The sequence below is a fragment of the Vicugna pacos genome, chromosome 5 (assembly GCF_048564905.1).
Source record: "Vicugna pacos chromosome 5, VicPac4, whole genome shotgun sequence".
Taxonomy (NCBI): Eukaryota; Metazoa; Chordata; class Mammalia; order Artiodactyla; family Camelidae; genus Vicugna; species Vicugna pacos.
Window position 1 is genome coordinate 36,371,049 of NC_132991.1, and position 21,695 is coordinate 36,392,743.

A 21,695-nucleotide genomic window follows, 5' to 3' on the forward strand; every position below is an offset into this window, starting at 1 on the left:
AAAGGGTAGTGGATTCTTGAGGAGATAGTGAAGAGAATGCCATCTCTCCTAAAACTACACGATCAGAATCAACTGAGAGCTTTCTAAAATGATATGTGTAGTAGTATACCATTGTTACTGGTGAGAGTGTGTCTTATTACTTAGGTACAGTAGGACAGAAAGAAGATTGAGGACTAGTATGTGAACCACTTTGTGGAATGGCCCCTTTGACCCTTTGATGAGTTGATCTGTCTAGATTTGGTCCTTCATGATATGTCTCTTTCCAGCTTCATCTCGTGATCCAACTTTCTCATATCCTAAACTAGCCATATTATACTATTTTGTAATTCCTCAGGTATCCCATGTCATTCTGCTCATTCATTCATGACTCTAAAGGAATGCCTTTTGCCTCCGTTGTTTGTTTAATTAATTACTACTTACTTTCCTTCCAGACTGCTTAAGTAATCCCCTTCTTCCCGAAGTCTTCTGTGTATGTCATTGCTCTGATTTCTGTGTCCCTTATACATGCTTTTGCGTTACATGTATGGGTTTTCTTGCCTGTCTTCTAGTTTCTAAACCTTTTAAGGGTGAGGAGGGCCTGTTTACATTTATAAGCTAGTACATGGCAAGTAGGCTCTCCAGTCTGTGGTTGTTGAAAGAGTAAATGAAAACATGCATTCTATGTGTATGTGTGTAATATTCCATGTATAGCTTTGCATACTATAATTTAGAAGATGAGCTAATTAATGAATTATGAATGCTTCCCCAAATAACCAGTTCATTTGTGGGTGACTATATTTTACATGTTTTATAATTTAAATACATAAATAAAATGTCACTGCTGTTGAACAGTATAAAAGGAGAAAGGGCCACTGGGCCCCTTTAAAGTCAATTTTAGTTGTAAGGTCTATTGTGGAATAGTTCTGATACTTTAATGTACTGTTGTAGGACATATGAGGTTCTTCATGATTCTGGGACCCTATTTCCAATTATAAAGGATAGCATGTTTTAGCCACTCCTAAACATTTGTAGTTAAGGTTTTGGAAGTTTAACTAATCAGTCTTCTGTGAATGATGCTTCTCCATAACAGAAGTAGTCAGATGTTGTGCTTGCTCCCTCCTCATTGCTATAGGCCGTAGTGAAAGTCACCCAGAGTAGAAGATGGTCCCTATTCTGGTAAGGCAGATTTCATAAATGTCTAAAGTGGTTGCTGCTTATGGCATATTTCACACACACATATGCACACATTTTTAAGTAGGTGAATACTGTTTTAAGGGTGGTCTTAAAGAAATGTCACAGTTGCTTATTGTTCACTAGATCACCAGCCCCCGTGTTACTTTGATCAGATGTCTTTATAACCAAGTAATGGTGTCATCTTCCCTTCTCCCCCACTATTACCTTGCCTCACCCCACTGCCTGTTGTCCACTGAAATTTTTTTATTTTCGAAGTATTGGCTCTAGGGTGGCCATTAGGTTTGCTGTATTGGAGGACCTCAGGAGGCCTAGGGGAAAAAGTCAGTTTTCAGAGAGACGGGAACTGAGTTTGTCAGATAATTGAAAGACTTGAAAGAAGGAGATGAGTGAAAGGAGGGGGAGGAATATTGAATAGGGGATAAGAATAAAGTATGTATAGCTCCCATTTTTTTTGACATCCTCAAACCATTATTTTTTTCATTTATTATCTAAGCCCTTGCTGATCAAGTTCTGATGAGTGTATTGTTGGTTGTAATTACTTGAGAGCCCAGCTATATTATAACAGTGGATGAAATTATGTCTCCATTGTCATGCTGGGAATTTTTTATTGATTTATCACATGGCATAGTTTTAGGCATTATAGGTTTCTAATGTTTACTTCTTACTCTGATAATATTTTTATTAAAGGAAATACTTCCAAGATTACTCAAAGATAAAAGATGCAGCATATGTGTATTAATTTTCTTTATTGTAATATTTAGAATATTTATATAATTGAGTTCTATTTTAAATGCCTATAATGCTTAAATATATGGGAATATTAGTATTTCTAAGTATGGCATTTCAAAAGCAATGCACCATTATTTTGACATTTCTATTCTTATTTTTCTTTCCTTCTTTTTGTCTTTTTTTTTTTTTTTTTAAAGAATTAATGTGCCATCTGGAAACCTCTGAGATCATGCCATAAAAGGAATTTTGGCTTTTTGGCAACCAGTCATCAGGATTTGCTGTGACTGTGCACCTTATCAGAATAATGAAACTTAATTAGAAAGGTGTTTAACTCATATGTATTTCAAAACATTTTTATATTGGGGATTCTTTTATGGACATTATGGAAATAAAAAAATTAATACTACTCTCTCCCAAGGTTAAGGTGATTAAGTTACTATCAAGAGATAGTCCTTGGATGCTTAAACAGAAATATAAATCAGAACCCTGTGTGACTAAATGGTTCTGAGCTATTTTTAAACACTATGTTCTATATCTTTTTTTCAGTGTTAAAATAAGCAAATACAATTAGTTTATATATTTTACAGAGGGGAGAGTTGCAATATTACAATGCAATTAACTTACTCTGCTCTTCTCTTCTGAATAATGTAGTCATTGGAACTGTCACCCAAAGGACCTTTTTTTTTTCTTTTGGAACTTTTTTTTAACTCTAAGAAGTAACAAGTTTTTAAAATTAATTGAGAGAAAACAGCTGAAAGCACGCATTGAAAGGGTTAAGTCGACATGAAAGAATTCATTTCCACTTTAATGACCTAGCCTTGCTGGGTTAGGACGATGGGGAACATGCTTCTGACTTGTACTCCTATTGCCAATTAACACCTCCTATAACAGGTTGCCTCAGCTAGTCATTGAAGCTCAGGCAGTAGAAATAGTTTACATGCAGCTTGTTTTTCACACTAGTTGTTTAATACTCACAAAATTAAAGTATTAAAAGATTGTTTCTTACCTTGCTGGGTAAGAGATAAACAATACAGTGGTAGTTATTTGTATATGTTTGAATTTGCTTATTTTCTGTTCCTTTTTTGAGGGGGAGGGTATTAATTGAGGAAACTGAAGGTCATGGTTTCATCAAATTTTTAAATTTTTTGATAGAATTTGTCAAGGATTATATTGCATACCATAAATTAAGAACTATCTTCTGTCAGTTATTCAGTGTATTATATGTTCAGGTTTATTTTGTTTTTGAAAATATAATCACTTTCATTTGTTAATTAAGTTTTTCTCTTTGTTGAAAAGTATTTTAGCAGACTTATGAAAGTCATTCTATAATGCAGGACCAAATATACACCTGAAAACAGCCATTATAAAAATAAAGAAGCCCATGTAATATTTTAATCCTAGAACAACTTTTAAATAAATTTTGACATGTTTTATGTCATTTCTCAAGGTAACTTTACATTTTTAGATTTTTTTTGGAGTGTGCAGCTCAGTGATACTACGTATTTTACATCTCTTTTAAGTGACACTTTGGTTCATGTTTAATCAGCAGGTATTTTAATAACATAATAAAATTGGCTAAATAATTGATACCAGTTCACACTAAGAGAAAGGTGGAGTAATATAACTAATAGTGTTAACAAATTTGTTAAAAGGCCTGAATAGGTAACACTTCGAGGCGTTAGTTTTTATCCTGTTATAATGGCAAATGCCTTTTTTTTTTTTTAACACTTAGTCAACAAGGGCTGCCCAAGTAAAAGTCACAGCTTTTTAGGTTGGATCAGATTTTAACCTTCCAAATGGGGAGAAAAAAGCAAAAACAAAAACAAAAAACCCCATGTCTCATTTAATTTAACCACAGTTAACATTTGTGCACCTGGCTGATAATTTCTCTTTTGCTAAATGTGGCAGATCACAACTCATTGTGCAGAGGTAAGTTTGGTGCCCTTGTGGAGTCCGTGATAGGCATTATGTCGTTGCCAGATTGTCTTGTCTTATAAAGGTTAATCACACTGCTTGTGCCTATGGCTCACCTCTTTTGCCCTGCAGTTCTGTTACATAGCTGACTTATATATACTCTTAGTTTAAAGGTATAGATTCCTCCCTACTCCATTTTAAACAAACTTATTTCAAAGTTGCGTGTAGAATTTGAGTATTGAGGATTTATATAGCAAAAGTATTTCAATTTCTTGTTTGTATGAGGGGTATGTGCATTTTAGTTACATTTTTTTTAACAGCAATATATAACTAAATCATATTCCAGTTTTCAAATTGTAACCTTCACCTAAGTTTTAGCAGTGGACTATAAAGTTGTCGAACACTCAGATATTTGTTTTACTTATCTGTTGTCAGTGATGTGTGTACAGGGAACACTTCTTCAGTTTTTTTGGTTTTTTTTTGCTTTTGCTTAATTACCACGTTAGTTATAGCACTGCCTTCAGTTATTCTAATAGTTATTTTTAAAGGACGTGGGAGTTGAGGTTGCATCATGTTCAATTTTTTTAAAAAATGACTTTCTGTACTTGTTTATTGTGATGGTAAGATAGTTGTTATGAGGTCAACAGATTTAACCTGAATAGTTCACACACCATATAAGTTGATAATTTTAGAGCTTTGCTGTTGGTTAAGCACAAGAAAGAAACTTTTTTGGTTTATTTTTTATAATAGTAATAACCTAGGCCAATTTTTAAAATTCAAAAAAAATTTGTGCCCAGGTTTTCATTTGATTTATATCATTGTGTAGTTTTAGTTTTGTCTACCCAGCATTTAACTTAGTTTCTTAAACATTAATAAATTCTCAATACATGAAAGATAATTGAAGTAGTTCAAATTCTGTACATTTATTCAAATTTTTTTCATCCTATGAATGGAAAATATATAATTTGTCATTGTATGTGATCACCACATGTCCATTTTAGTTGAGTGTAAACATAGTTTAGCAATAGTTGACTTGAATCTGACATAAAATTTTGTATCAGTTTATACTTGTGGAATCTTCTGTTTCTTGCTAAAGTCATGGGATTGTAAATATGAGACATGAGGGCAGGGGTAGTTAAAAGGGCCTTGGGAACCTCCTGTGGATGAGGAGTAAAAACCATCCTGTGTCTCTTTTGCTGGGTGACACCTCCCAATTCTGAAAGTTTGTCTCTGTGCCCATTACCACATTATTACCCTGACTGCTCCTGATTACTCTGTCCATTTCTCCTCCTTGAATCCCTGGCTCATACTTTTTTTTTTTCCCTTAAGTTATTTAACATTGAAATAGAGTTATGTCTTGGTATCTTCATTTGCCTAAGGTATAGTCATCTGGCATCTGAACTATCTTGAAAATTTTTACTTGATACTTCTGCTTCTGTAGTGAATGTGTCCTATTTTTGTTGTTCTGTATATTATTTACTCAGTTCTTTAAAATACAGTAAACTAATGCTCAGGTAATTTTGTGTGCTTACATACATACAAACATGATTTAATTGTTTGAATAAGGTGGTATGTTTGAGAACTGTACTTGCCTTATTATTTTTCTATCATTTGTATGCTGAGATTTTTGGGGGGAAAAAAGCACCAAATGTTTTATGTGACTTAAATTTCCTATAGTGTATTTTAATTAAAAGGCGTATTTTTGTTTTCATAGTAGTGTACATATTGTGTTAGTAAATCCAGCAGTGCAGTTTGCTCTGCAAAGCCCCCTATGCCCATCTGGATTTCAGAAAATAAAGGGAGGCCCGGAAGTGTTCCGTTTCTCAGTGGGCATACTGACTGCTTTTGGGTAGGAAGAAGATCCCAGGTCTTATTTCTATTTTCTTTAATAGGAAATGGCTCCAGGTGGCAGAGGATTCTAAAATTGTAAACAATGTAAAGGAACTAAGCTTTTAGAGTAAAAGTACATTTGGACATCTGAAAATGGTATGGTGTTCTATAGTGGAAAGAGCACATTGCTAGAAGTCAGAAATTGCGTTTTAGTCCTGATGATCTATGCCAGTGTGCGTTTTGTCTGCCTTTCTAACTACATTATAAGCTTCCTGAAGCCTTCATTTAATCAGACAGCTGAAGTGCTAAGCACATGGTAAATAACTTCGGCATTATTTGGAGCCTGGGATTGATCTCTGCCTCACATTTGAAAGAACAATACCTTTTTTTTGGAGCCTGGATTTGGAACCCCAGATTTTCTCCGAGAGGACCATGTAGACATGGAATGATTCAGGTCAAGCAAAGATAAACAAATTTTTTCCACTCCAGGATTTTTCTTAGAACCTTTAATATTCTAGCATACAACATAAATTTGGAGAGTAGGGTAGGTATGCAGCATATTCCAAACTTATTCAACTAGGAGTAAACTCTATGAATGGTATTTTTCTTGAAACTCTTTACCCAAAAATGAATATTTAAAAAATCTCTGTCATACTGCAGAATAACAAAGAATTGATAAAACTTGGTGATGTATTGAATATAAGGCCTGAAGGAGAGTCAACAAAATTTTTGCCTAGGTTTCTAGTTTGAGACTCACAGTAATTAATTGGAATTATAAATTGGGAAGGTTTGTAGAGAAACATACTAAGTTGGATTTTTGAGGATGTTTAGTTTGAGATGTCTTTCTTGGGAAACAATATGATGATTGGTAGCATAAATTAGGAGGGAAGGGGGGGGGAACACCATGTGATTTAATCAGCCACCACATACTAGAAACCCATTCTATAACATTTGCACCAATTTGAACGACTTACATTTGAGTAACTCTTAATTACAGGGAACTCATTAACTTCAGCTCTTCTTTAGATAGCTTGGACCAGTACAAGATTTTTCTTACACTGAACCCAAATTCAGTCTCCCCATAGCTTCATTCCATTAGCCCATAGGTCTACAAACTATATAGTCTAAATCAGTGGTTCTCAAATTTAACGAGCATCAGAATCACCCAGAGGGCTTTTTAAAAATGCAGATTTCTGTGCTCTGCCCCCATAACTTCTGATTCAGTATGAATGTGCATTTATAACATATTGCCAGGTGATGCTGATGTGTCTGGTTTGGAGACTGCACTTTGAAAGCTATTATTAGTCTGAACTTTGTCTGACAACTTCTCATATATTTGAAAATAGCTATTTTGTACTGTAAGTCTTTTCCAAGCTTCATCAAGTTCTTTTGAACATTTCCTATATATATTTTAAGTCACTTTCCCATACTGGTAACTCAGATTCTGAAAGTGAAGAAACTTTCTGAAGTGGAATCTCTAACATGTGTCAAGAGCCAGCCAAAAAAGACCTCATCTTTCAGTGCTCTAAAATATTTTGCACTGGTAAACAGTGAAGCTTATGTGGTTGTCTTACAGTTTGGTTCCTAATTTACCTCTGTTTGTTATCATGGACTCCAGGAAGGGAACAAAATCTGTGAACGTACTTAATAGCCATTCTCCTTTCCCGTAGCTTTCTTTTTAAATTAGGGGAGGGTTCCTTCAATATTGTAAATTAAAAATATTCAATATAGCAGCAGGCTGGGGTACTTTTAATTGAAGGTAATATTGCTGTTGAAGATGGCTAGAGCTATCAAGATCTCAGAGAAAGGGGCTTTCAACGTTATTTTTAAATTATTAGTTATTTTGTTCCTAGGTTTATCTGCATAATTAAAACTATCACGAACATTCTGGTTCATGCAGATATCTCTGTTTATTTACTTAATTTCTAGAGTGTAAAAGCAGGTTAAGAAGTTTGTGCAGTTGTAAGGCTTCTGATATACATTGCTCAGTTGCTTTTTTGATAGATTATACACTTCCACCAACAGTGCTGAGAGTGTCTGTTTTATTACACTCTTTCCAAAACTGGGCATTGTAAACCTTGTTTGATAGGAAAACAACAACAATAACAATGTCTTAATGTGTTAATTGGCATTTCTTAATTAAAGGAGGTCAACTAGTAAGGTTGAACATTTTTCATATTTACTTCATTATTTCTTATGAAATTAGTTGCTTTGTATTATTTACCCATGTTTCCATTAAGATTTCAGTGTTTTGTTAACTTATGTATTGGCTTTTTGTCATAATTGAGGCAACTATTTTTTCAGGGTTTTTTTGTCTTTTTAATTTTTTTTATTACAGGCATACCTCATTTTATTGTGCTTCACTTTGCTGTGCTTTGCAGATAATTGTGTTTTTTTACAAATTGGGAGTGTGGCCAGCCAATGCTGAGCAAGTCTATTAGTGCCATTTTTCCAATAGCATTTGCTCAACTTGTGTCTCTATGTCGTGTTTTGCTAATTCTAACAATATTTCAAACCTTCCACCAGCAAAAAGATAACAACTCACTGGAGACTTAGATGATGGTTAGCATTTTTTTTTAGCAATAAAGAATTTTTCAATTAAGGTATGTACATTATCTTTTTTAGACATAATGCCATTGCACACTTAGCATGCTGACTACAGTATAATATAAACATAACTTTTATATGCATTGGGAAACAAAAAAATTCATGTGACTTGCTTTAGTGCAGTATTCACTTTACTGTAGTGGTCTGGAATTGAACTCATAATATCTCCAAGGTATGTCTGTAGTCAGAAATTTTAGATTATATTGCCAGTTTTATATTGTTTTATTTGTTCAGTTGGGTTCGTACCTAGAATATGTTTCCTCACCTGGATCATTTGTTGTTTTCTGGGTTTTTTGGGTTTTTTTGTTTTTTTATAGTAGCCATCCTGATGGGTCTAAGATGGTATCTTATTATAGTTTCTTATGTGCTATCTTATTTGCGTTTCTCTAATGATTAGTGACATTGAGCATCTTTTCATGTGCTTATTGGCCAATTATATATCTTCTTTGGAGAAATATCTATTCACATCCTTTGCCCATTTTTGGATCAAGTTTTTTGTCGAGTTTTAGAAGTTCTCTATATATTATGAATATAAATCCCTTGTCAGATATGTAATTTGCAAATATTTTCTACCATTCTGTGGGTTGCCTTTTTATTCTGTTGGTAGTGTCTTTTAATGCACAAAAATTTTAAGTTTGTGAAGTTAAGTGTCTATTTTTTCTTATGTGACCTCTGCCTTTGGTGTAATATTCAAGAAATCATTGCCAAATCATTATGTAGCTTTTGTCCTTTGTTTCTTCTCTTGTTTTAGGCCTTACATTGAGGTCATTGATCCATTTTGAGTTAATTTTTGTGTAGTGTTAGGTAGGTTCCAGCTTCATTCTTTTGCACGTGGATATCCAGTTTTCCCAGCACCATTTGTTGAAAAAACTGTCCTTTCCCCACTGAATTGTTTTGGCACCCTTGTTAAAAATCATTTGGCCATATATGCAGTGGTTTATTTCTGAGCTCTATTTAGTTCCATCGGTCTATGTGTCTGTCTTTGTGCCAGTACCACACTGTTTTGATTACTGTAGATTTGTTGTAATTTTGAAATCAGGACATGTGAGATCTCCAATTTTGTTCATCTTTTCAAGGATTGTTTTGGCTATTCAGGGTCCCTGAGATTCCATATGAATTTTAGGATGGGTTTCTATTTCTGCAAAAATCATCATTGGAAAAGGAATGTGGCAATGAATATATGTATGATCGTGTATAACTGAAAAATTGTGCTCTACACTGGAAATTGACACAACGTTGTAAACTGACTATAACTCAAAAAAAAATCGTCATTGAGATTTGACAGAGATCTCATTTAATCTGTAGATCACTTTGGATAGGCTTGACTTTTTAATGATATTAAGTCTTCCAGACCATGAACATGAGATGTGCTTCTAGTTATTTATGTCTTCTTTAATTTCTTACAACAGTATTTTGTAGTTTTTATTATACAGTTCTTTCATATCCTTGGTTAAGTTAATTCCCAAGCATTTTATCTTTTTTGATGCTATTGTAAATAAAATTATTTTTGTAATTTCTTTTTCAGATTGCTCATTATTTGTATATAGAAATGCAGTTTTGTTTTGAATTTTGACTTTGTATCTGCTCCTTTACTGAATTCACTTACTAGATCTAACATCTTTTTTTTGTGGAATCTTTACGGTTTTCTATGTATAAGACCATCTCATCTACAAACAGATAATTTTACTTTTTCCTTTGTAATTCGGGTGCCTTTTATTTCTTTTTCTTGCCTAATTGCTCTGGCTAGAACTTCTAGTACTATGTTGAATAGAAATGGTGAAAGCAGGCATCCTTGTCTTGTTCCTCATCTTAGAGAACATGCTTTCAGTCTTTCACCAACATGGGACATTATGTTCACTGTGGGGTTTTCATATATAGCTTTTATTATATTGAGGTAGTTTCCTTCTGTTCATAGTTTGTTGAGTGTTTTTATCATAAAAGGGTGTTGAATTTTGTCAAATGCCTTCTCTGCAACAATTGAGATGATCGTGTGTTGTTGTTTTCCTTTATTCTATTAATGTGGTGTATTACATGGGTCAATTTTTGTATATTGAACCATCTTTGCACTGCAGATTTTAATCTCACTTGACCATGTGTGTAGGCAGTCTTTTGAATATGCTAATGAGTTCTGTTTGCTAGTATTTTGTTGAGGTTTTTTGCACCGATGTTTGTAAGAGATACTGGTCTGTGGTTTTCTTTTCTTATAGTGTGTTTGTCTGATTTTGGTATTAGGGTAATGCTGGCCTCATATAATGAATTAGGAAGTATTCACTTTACCAATATTTTTATCATGGTTTTCGTTATGATTTGATTTTTTGAAAATGTAAATCATTAATCTTCTAGGTAGTGATATGTGATCTGGAGAAACAAATTTAGTGTTAAATGAATCTCTATCAAAATGAAAACTCTAAAGTAAGCTAAAGTGCTATCATGCCAGAACATTTGTTGAGCTCATCATATAAAACATGACAATTTTGTTGATATAATTTTATTTATCTAGGAAAGTTAAGAAAGTTTAAGAAAAAAGGAGACTAGTAGTAAGTTAGTTGTGATGAGAGGTTTTGAGAGAAGTAATACTTTAAGGTTAGGATTATACAAAGTCAACCTAAGTTGCATTTTTTTTTCCTTCAAGTTATTTAATTTTCCTTTTTGTATGGTTTTGGAAATTTTGCTTTATCCATGTAGTTAAGATTTGCCTAATATTTTACAAGGTGTAATAACTCTTCTCTTCGTGTATGTAAATTGTCTACATTTTTCTTAACCTGGGTCATCTTTGATCTACAGCTGTATAGGCTTTTACATCTCTTTTAGCTCAGTTTCCAGGGTCTTTACTGGGGTTTTCTTCATCTTCATTGCCTGGTTGTGTGCTTTCTGAACAGTGAGCATGTAGAAAAACGATAGCTTCAGATACTCACTGCTACCAGAGGTCCTTAACATTTGTCCCATAGATGGTGTTTTTACATGGGCTACTCTTTTTTTTTTCTTCTTTTCAGAATGCAGTTCACTGCTCCAGATCCTTCTCTACTTCTTGCCATGCTGTTTTATTGGAAATTTAATCTGACTAGATCAAGAAATAGATTAGTAATGGAGTGAAGGGGGCAATAGGAAATATCACTGGCTACTGTCTCAAAAAACAACACTTACACAATAGAGAAACCTTTGCATGCTTTTCTGTTAGTATGTTTCTAAACCAGAAGACCATATATCTACTTGCTTATGGCTTGTTCGCTCTCACAGGGTAGCTGGTGGGTCTTTTTTCCTTTCTATTCCATTGGCTTTTGAAGTACCTCAACTTACTCATTCTTTTTTTTCAATCAGTACTTATTCCGTTCTTACTATGTGCCAGGCACTTTGCTAGATACTGGTCATATATGATGAGCAAAACAGTGTTTCTTCTTTCACTGATGGCAGAAATAGTTTCTGGACTTTGTCAGTAATATATTTTGGTGAGGGTGTGATGTTTTATTTCCCTATTTTTTTCCATAGTAAATATTTTCTGGCAAGTTTAGAAAGGTTGTGTTAATAACTATAGCCTAGATACCAGTTTTAAATTCTTTTGTCATATGCATTTTTTAAGTTGCTCTAAGTTAGGAAATAATTTTTATGAATACAATGTTCATTATCCTGACCTTGAAGTATTACTTCTCCCAAAACCTCTCATCACAACTAACTTACTAATGTCTTCTCCTTTTTCCTTAAATTTTCTTAACTTTCTTAGTTAGATGAATAAAATTATCATATCAACAAAATTACCATGTTTTATATGATGACTTCAAATATTTTGGAATGATAGCACTTTAGCTTACCTTAGAGTTTTCATTTTGAAAGAGATTTGTATCTATTTGAAAGGCAAGCAGTAAAGCTGCATTAATAGATGAAAATTTTGGTTTGTTTGTTTGTTTAATTTGGAGGGAAGTAATTAGATTTATTTATTTTTAGAGGAGGTACTGGGGATTGAACCCAGGACCTCATGCGTGCTAAGCATGTGCTCTACCACTTGAGCTATACCCTCCCTGCCTGGTTCTTTTTAAAACTTATTATCTGGCATCTATTATTAAAAATAAAAGTTATGGGATTTTGTTTTTCTCACCACTTTGTATATAAGGAAATAGAGATAATTTTTGTATGTGATTCTTGTATTTGGAGAAAGCTTATTGTAGAACCTCTTATGCTTAATGCTTCCAGTAAATATATGAGCATTTAAACAAAACCAAAAAAAAAATCACGGAATTTAGCATATAAATAGATAAGAAACACAAAGTGCACACAGACCTATAAGTGTGAAATGTAATAAATAAAGCAATTGTTTAATTTTAGTATTAAGCAAACCCATCAAAGCGAGATAGAATATTGATTTACAGTTAGATAGCTAATATGTTCATTATGTAATTTGTAATAGTTACTGTTAAGGAAAGAGAACTTTAATCAAAACAGGGCTTGACAATTATAAGTCATATCTTATTTTAATTTCCGGGCTGCCCAGTATTAAAAACAAGAAGCTTTGTGTGCAGTGGTTGGGGCAGAATTATATTTATAAGATTGTAGTCATCTTGAGGGTAAGGGCTATATGTAAATTACATTGGCAGCAAAATGTTATATTCAAAAGAGATTTGATGATTTTGATGAAGAAGGTAGAATTTTTATGGAGAAACAGTATTTTCTTATGGTGTAATAAGATTTATAGTAATATTTGTTTTAAAGGTAGTTGTTAGGATTTGGAAGTATTTTCATGTTAACTACACCAGTCTCAACCAGTTTGTTCACACCTGGAGCAGTTGTGTGAAATTTGGTGTTGTATGGGGAAGGGAAACAACTGCATCAGGTAAAGTGCAGAGTATGTTGTTCACAGCTCTTTCACCTAGGGATTAGTCTTCTCTTCACTCCACCTACCTCCCCTCCCCACCGCCAGCACCCCCCCGCAAATATACTTCCATATCTACAGAGATCCCATAGCCCTAATCTACATGCTGTCTTTAGCTGAGAGTCAGACTCAGAGAATTTACTGTTTGTGTTGATCCTTCAGTTAATCATACTAGTCCAACAGCAGTTTACATTCACATTAAGGTAAGAAACATGGCTAACTGGTACATTATAGTTGTTTTGTAACAGAGGTAGATTAGCATCACCAAAAGATTCCATATCATGTCTATTGGACACCTGCCTGAGTACTGAGTTAGATCTCCTACAGGTTTGATATTTGCAAGGTTGTTTTGGCTATTTGTGTTATACTTGAATAAAAGAATACTTGACACGTTTTTCCAAAACTTTTGAAAACAATCATGTTTATATTACATATAACTTTAATTTTAAGCTTGTAAACTCTGTGTGTTTATAATAATTTACATGCTTGTTTCCAGGGGCCACCTACAGATGCTCCTGCAGTGGACACAGCAGAACAAGTCTATATCTCTTCCCTGGCACTGTTAAAAGTAAGTGTTGAACTTGCTTTAGAGAGCTCTTGCTTTCACTGTATCTTTGACTTTGGAATATTTTTCACCTTAACCTCACACTTAAGATACTGTTTTAGGTGCATCTGTAGAATAGTGTTTTATTTCCACTGAAGCACAATTAGGTTATTAATTTTAAAAAATAAAAGTGTCCAAAGATCTCAAAGCTTTGTGTCTATATATCTTCCTCTTTATAGATGTTAAAACATGGTCGTGCTGGAGTTCCAATGGAAGTTATGGGTCTGATGCTTGGAGAATTTGTTGATGATTACACCGTCAGAGTGATCGATGTGTTTGCTATGCCCCAGTCAGGAACAGTGAGTACTTTTATGGTTGCCTACTGCAAGTAGATGTGTTTCTTTTCTCTTTTCTTTTCCTATGCAAAATAACTCTCACCATATTACAGCTTTATCTTCCTGATAGGAAAAATTCATTGTAAGATTAATGACAGAAATTTCTAGACTGTTTTGACTTAACTTGTTGATCTTCAAAATGCATCATGAACTCCCTATAGGTCCACTAACTGAGTGATGCATTTAATCCCTTTACCTGTACCTTCAGCTTTAATTAACGTAGCATACTGGATTTATAAGTTAGTTACCTTAAAACAGTAGGATATTAGTTTGATTAGTTTGAATATTTGGTTCAAAAGACTTCAGAGACTCTTAATTGGATTTTTAATTCATGTGCATTATCTGCTCCTCATGTTTTATTCTCATTGTGTATATACAACATTGTTCTTATTGAGCCTTGTAAAATATCTGGGTTAAAGAAATTGTCATCATAAAGCTGTTTGCTATGTTTGCGGCTCTTTACTATAAGTATACTTTGATAAAGTGGTTACTAGAGAAAAACATTATCTTTTAAAATAACACAATGTGTGTATATTCCTACACCTATGCATATATACACGTATATAATAAGCATTTTAACTAGGATCATTGCTACAGAATGCAGTGTATTTGTAAACAATGCAAAATATAGAAAAATACACAAATTTTTCTTCAAGTAGACCAGTTTGTTGAGATAAACTAATTTAGATCTGCTGATTTTGTCCACCTGGGTATTCATTATAATTATTTTGTACATTTAGACATGGAGAAATACACTGCATATTAACTAAAGATTTAAGTTTAAATCTTAGACTGTTATTACTTGTATCTGTCTTTTCATGTCAGAAAATATAAAACATACAATAAAAGTAACTTATTTCTGTTACATTTGGTCATTATGTGGATATCCATTATAATAAAGGGTTTTTAAGCTTTAATATCATTTATTTCCTTGTAAGTGCTTGTTTGACAATATAAAATAGAAGATTTGATCCCCATGTTCACTCTGTGTAGTAGAATTGGAAAGTTTTCTTCTAACTCAAGAGTTAGCAAACTTTTCTGTAAAGACATATGTCTCTGTCTCATATTCCTGGTTTTTTTTTCCAAACCACCCTTTAAAAATGTAAAAAAAAATTCTTAGCCTGTAGGCAGCAGATTGCATACCCCTGTTCTTGAGGATGCACTCTCAATTAGAATTCAAAATACTGTTTGTTTTGGTGGGAAGAAGTGCTTATGTTAACTGGTTTGTTTAAGTGGATTAGACTTAAATTCCTGATGTCAGGGGAAAGCCTTGTGGGAGCTATAATGGCAGTGATCTATCACTGGAAAGATGATATAAGTTCTTCTAATTCTTCAAATTTTCTTTTAGTTGAACTAACAAAATAAGGCAGAATTTAAAGACTTGGGTACAGATTGTCTCTAACAGAGAATTTTTTGTGAATGCTTTTATATTTGAAGTAATGTTTAATAGTATATATTTCCCTCCAATTGCCTAATTTACCGAGTTGTCCTGACTAAAGCACTGAACTTCCTCCTCTTCCAACTCACCCACCCAAAAGCCAAACAGAAACAACTCTGGGAAACGGATAAATTATTTTCTTTCTTCAAAGTGTTAACTGGAGGAAGGGGAAAAAAGACTTTAGGCTGTTTATTATAATAGCTGAATTGTTGGAGAACTTTGGATGAGATGGAAAAGACCTAGTACTTGTTAGTTATCAGAAGATGACAGTAGGAAGCATGCTTGCCTAGGTAGGTCTACCCAAAAAATACTTGGTTCACTTATTTGGTATTTCTGGTATATGTATATATACAGTCATGACCATAAACTCTTAAAGGATCCTAAAAATTGTTTTAATTTATTAGGTGACAGCTGTTTGGTGCTTGACAATTTTAAAAGTTTTATTGATGTATGCTTTATAATTGAATGACATGAGTGTGTATCAAATATGGGCATCAAAAATTATAAAATTATTTTGGTATCTCAAAATGATACCCATCAGTTTGGGGGTAGCTTTTTGTTCATTTACAGTGTAATACAATTTTCCCCCATAGTTATTAATATAAGCTAATCATTTGTCTTACTTTCCAAACCAGGGTGTCAGTGTGGAGGCAGTTGATCCAGTGTTCCAAGCCAAAATGTTGGATATGTTGAAGCAAACAGGAAGGTAAGTATTTCAAGTGATCATATAATGGAATAATGGGAAATATTTTTCAAAAATATATCTCAAAATTTTAGATGTTTATGAACGCTGCTCCCAGGAAAAAAGCCACATAGTTAATGTTGAAGTATCACTATCAGTGTCTTATCTAGTATCTCTTCCCTGTATTATCAAAGAAATTTGCCAGTAAGAAAACTGCCTCATGTTAAAATTCTCAACTGTTCCATAGTAACTTTGGACTGTAGCTTCCCTCTGTTTAGCATATGGAGTTACTTTCTAGTCACTTATAATTGAAAGAGCTTGTATGTTCCATGTATTTGAGAATTGCAGCTGAATAAGATTCTGAATATTTAATTACATTTGTAGGCATATTGAGTTTTAAAGACGGAGAGAGTGGAATCCAAATATTCTTCAAGTTTTTTCCCCGAGATTAGATCTCTCGATAGTTGTCATTCTCTTGCTCAAATTCTTCTACTGTGGAAAAAACTTCAAAATTAATGTTAGCAAAAGCCTCAGCAGCTGAACAGAACAGTGCAAATTGGTTTTTGACTGAGTTCCTAGTTCTACTGCTGGTTTAATTGATATTTAATCCTTTCACAACAGTGGATCCTGGTGTCCATTGTTAAAAATGTACTCTGCCTGGAAAATCCAACTCCCAGAGCTAAGGAGTTAAAGAGTAGATATTTACTTGAATGCTGAAAGGGTAAAAACTGGCTCTGAGAAAGTGTGGTAACAAGGTGAAAAACTGAAAGCCTTATCTACCACTGCTAATGTGCATCTCTTAATGATAACACTCCTTTGTCATACTTACTCATTTCCATGTTTTCTGGATAATACGGTGTATGATTTCAGTGTTTCTAATGGTGCTTTTTCACACCTGTGTGTTTTTCATCTCTTCTTAATTTATACCCTGTTAGTGTGTTGTTTCTTTTCCTATCATAAATGTATTACTTGCTCTGTTCTGAACAGCTGAATGCCCTCTTTGTTTCAGGCCTGAGATGGTTGTTGGTTGGTATCACAGTCACCCTGGCTTTGGTTGTTGGCTATCTGGTGTGGATATCAACACTCAGCAGAGCTTTGAAGCCTTGTCGGAAAGAGCTGTGGCAGTGGTTGTGGATCCCATTCAGAGTGTAAAAGGAAAGGTAGAGTAGATTCTATCTTTATTAGCATCTCCTACCACATTCTCTTTATAGATACGTTAAATAAAAATCTATTTTGTTTAAAGCAAGATTTCTTCATTACTAAAAAAAAAACCCTGTCTGTTTACTTAAAAAAACAACCAAACAAAAAACTCTACAAGTCAATAAATGTGTCTCGATATTATTAGTAATTTAAATATTTAGAGATTTGTTTCTACTTTAATCAGCAATTGTCTGATCATAAATGTTTATCTTAAAATTTTTTTTCTTTCATAGATTTAGGAATGTTAAAGCATACTAAAAACTTGCTGTGTACATTTCATTAATATTTTAATAAACATTACTCCACCTTCCTTTATTCTAAAATGATGAATTTGAAATTGGCACATCATTTAAAAAACCTAGTTAAAGAGCTTTGTTTTATGGACGTTGTGCAGGATATATTCTAGAGTTATATGTTCCAAATATTTTAGACAATGAAAACTTGCCCCATACACTTGGTAACAACCGTTTGCATTTTTGGAGTGAGAACACAGATGAATGATTAGATATGCTAAATGATTCCAAAAAGGGATTAACTTGCAAAGCGTATTGGGTTATAGTTGTTCTTTGTTGAAATCTTTTGTTCTGGTTTAGTTCTTTTTTCTTTCTTTCTTTCTTTCTTTCTTTTTTTGTTTGTCCATTCGTTTGTTCGTTCGTTCTTTTTTTTCTTTCTTTCTTTCTAGCCCCATATGCCATTTTCCTATTTCCTGCCTCATGACAGCAGGGAGCAGCTCTATTATCACCTTCACAGAGCTGTCTGCAAATGTGAGAGGCAATTCGATTTTGCTCAACCACAGGGAGAGTGGATTAGAAAAACTACAGAACATACAGAAATTGGCTAGGTGGTTACTGCTTTAAAATACTGCTGAGGTGTCTTGTTTGAGCATGTACTTCCATTGTAGTGTAGAATAATTGTTAAAATAAAATCACAATACATTTATGGAATCCTTTTTATGCAGCTTTTATAAATAATTTTTAGAGCACTTAAAAATAAATATTAGCTTGCTATGTATCAGACCTGGAATTTGATGATAGTATTGCAGATTACTTTTACATCTGTTCACCAGCTCAAACAAACTAAATATGGCTGTTAAAACATGGAGTTTTTATCTGTCGTGAATTTGAAGTTGGCACTTTTTGACATCATATTATGATGATGAATAAAAACTGAGGTCTTCTCCAAATCATCATCCGATTAGATGTGATTTAGCTTTTCAGAGGCAGAACTAGCTGCAAAAACAATAATAATAGAAAGTGATATACTAGGCAATTCAGAATGGATAACTTCTGAGGCTTGCTTTATACTGATGTTTCAATTTATTTACTTTCTTTTTTATTAAGTGTATGGTTATTTAACTGCTATAAAGGAGTTGAGAATCCTTGACTTTTGTTAGCTTTATGAGTTAAAGTACAGTATAATATTTCTTAAGTTTAATTCTTTGATAACTGATACTTTTTAAAAAGTAATCCATAAGTAACTCATTTAAGTAATAATTATTATTTTAGAAATATAACAGAATTATCTGATTTAGTTCCTCCACCACAGTATTTACAAATAATAATTGGAGATTAATTTTAAGTATAATTAGAATTCTATCTTGTAGTATTAGTGACTTTTAATGATACTTCACTCATGTGATGGTGGCCACTTTGAAAAGGAAAATATAAATGTAAATACAATGAAAGAAAGCATTTTCAAAATAGAATATAAATGAATGACTGTGTATTTTGGTTTTGGTTATCTTATTTATATAGTCTTTGAAATGGCAGTTTTAGTTTCTAGACCTAGTTCAGGTATTATATAACATTGGTGTTTACATTTGTTTGTTTCTAATTAACTATAATTCATATTAAAAGAATGCATTTCATTAAAAAATACACTTATATCACATGACTCTTGTCATATGGTAAAATATATCAAAATGTATCAAAAATTACTTTATGAAATCACATGTATCACCATCTAGTTTTATATGTCATGACAAAATTTAGTATAAATATCCATCATTGATGATTGACATCACTTATTGTACCTAATATTTAGGTTCATACAATTATATTACCTGAAATAAGGATTCAGTTCTTTATCAATAAAGCAGCTTCATCTATAAGGTATCTGAGTTTGGTTATAATTTACAGTCCTCTCAGTGTCTCAAAACCATGAATTAAATTAAATGCTAGTAAATCCATGGCCAGAGTGTTCTAGTTAAATTGTTAAACTTAAGAATATAAACTTACAAAACATGAAGAATAGCATGAGACTCTCCCTCCCCCTTCCCTGCACATGATTTATCAAAACTATCAAAATATTTAATAAGGCAATGATTAACTCTAGAGTTTAAAAAATGTTGATCTATATGTAAATGATTTAAGTTGGGTTTCTCTTCTCTTTCCTGTATGTTTTTATATCTTTATTTTAATGAGTCCCAATATTATCTGTTTTTGAGTTATTAGATAAGCATGGATTCTTTCTTCATAATCTCAATTAATTAATAGTGTTTGATTTCCTTTTATAGTGACTTGACTGTATCTTGTATGGAATTACTGCTATATGCCAGGTATTGTGGTGATAGCCGTTTTTCTCATTTTTCTCAGTAATTCTGGAAATAGGTTCTATTATCATTCCATTTTATGAATGAAAGGGTGAAAAAACTAGGGTCAAAGAGATTACTTTGCACAAAATCACGCCATTTATGTATTAAGCAGCAGAACAAAGATACAAATCTCAGTCTATAAAATTTGAGAGCTCAAGCTATTTACTGGCTCTTTTAATATTAGACAGTTATAAACAATATGATTAGAATAACTCAAGAATGGAAAATGAGTATCAAAGGTCATTGCAGTGCCTTTTCTTAACTTGTATGGATAGGCATCATTCCCCTCAGTGTAAGTTCTCTGAGTTCTCAATCTCTCTGTTTTTAGTAGGCATTATATATTAATTGATTTTTCTCATATGGTATTTGTTCTGTTCATTTTAAAAAACAGTTTAGACAGTTTCCTCCCTGTCAGCCTTTGTAACATCCCTAAGACCGAACATTGAAACCAACATAAATAATAAAATATACTATATGATAAAGAATCCATATCACTCTATTATGTAATTATGTAAATGTTAGAAATGATAGATGAAAAATCAATAATACTGTTTGTAATTTAAATAGAGTGTAAGCTCATAGATATCACCAGTGAGCTCTAATCTAAACTTACCATTGAAAATAGTTTTTAAGATTCTGTTTTAGTTTATTTGTAAAAAAACATGTTTTAAGATATTTTAAACTTTGTTCTCAAATGGCAGCCTCTTGCTTAATGTTTTGCTATCGTGTATATTCAGCCTACAACTGGAATTGATCCAGCAAAAATTTAGAAGTTAATTCAACTTGTAATATGGCTATACTTCTTCCTTAGGGCAAAAAGAACAATTACTTTGTACAGAGTCATAAAACTAGCTAGCATACAATTATTACTGCTTTTGAGAACTAATTTTCTTATTGGGATTCCTGTCAGTAAAATGCTCAGATGTTACCTACTAACTCCAAACAATCTTTGTGTCTGTTCTCTATTTTGAAAACATTTAAAAAATAACTAAAAACCCTTTAGTCCAAATAAATCTTCACATTGGCTAGATTTTCTTGAAGATTTTTTATTTACTCTGATCAGAAATACTCAATGGACTTCTACAAATGTGATGTTTATCTAGTTTCAGATCACCTCATCAGCAGGTGTTTAAATACATCTCATGTGCCTGTATGCTAATGATTTGGGAATACAAAATAAATTTAAAATGGTCTTAGTCTCTTTGAGAAAATAAGTCATATACATTTAGTGTCACTAGTGAGCCAGATACCATTCTGCCAATTGTATGCTGATAATCTTACATTGCATAATAATTTAATACAGCTTATACTGATACTGCTTTGTTTCTGTAACTAAGTATTAATTAGATTTCTAGCCACAAAGAATTCAACAAATATGTATTTAGAACCTTTTATGTGTCAATATGCAATAAAGTAGTACTTGTATAGCAAACGTAGTTAAATGCAAATTAAATTAGAAGCGGGTAGAAATCGGTGTAGGCTGCACAAAGTAGATGAAGCTTGCGCTAAACTTTAGGGGATGGGCAGGACATCACTCAGAAAAGAAGAATTTGTACCCTTGGGGAAAAATGTAGAGACAGTACCATTTCAGGTGGTATTTACCTCTTTGTTCATTCTTCTTTCACACATATTTTAGAATGTATAGTGAGTAGTTTTGGTCGTTGTTGTTGTTGTTTGTTTTTTAATCAGTGTTTTTCAGAAAAGATGGGGCTCTGAAGAGTAAATACAA

At 32.9% G+C, this 21,695-nt stretch overlaps 1 protein-coding gene across 1 annotated transcript in view; it reads left to right on the plus strand.

The window, feature by feature from the left end:
- Nucleotides 1-21,695, plus strand: part of PSMD14 (proteasome 26S subunit, non-ATPase 14) — an 85,900-nt gene that overhangs the window by 32,410 nt on the left and 31,795 nt on the right. The window contains exons 4-7 of the mRNA XM_006196215.4: nt 13,611-13,682; nt 13,898-14,017; nt 16,127-16,197; nt 17,183-17,333. Coding sequence (XP_006196277.1) covers nt 13,611-13,682; nt 13,898-14,017; nt 16,127-16,197; nt 17,183-17,333 — 414 coding nt within the window. The remainder of the gene's footprint in view (nt 1-13,610; nt 13,683-13,897; nt 14,018-16,126; nt 16,198-17,182; nt 17,334-21,695) is intronic.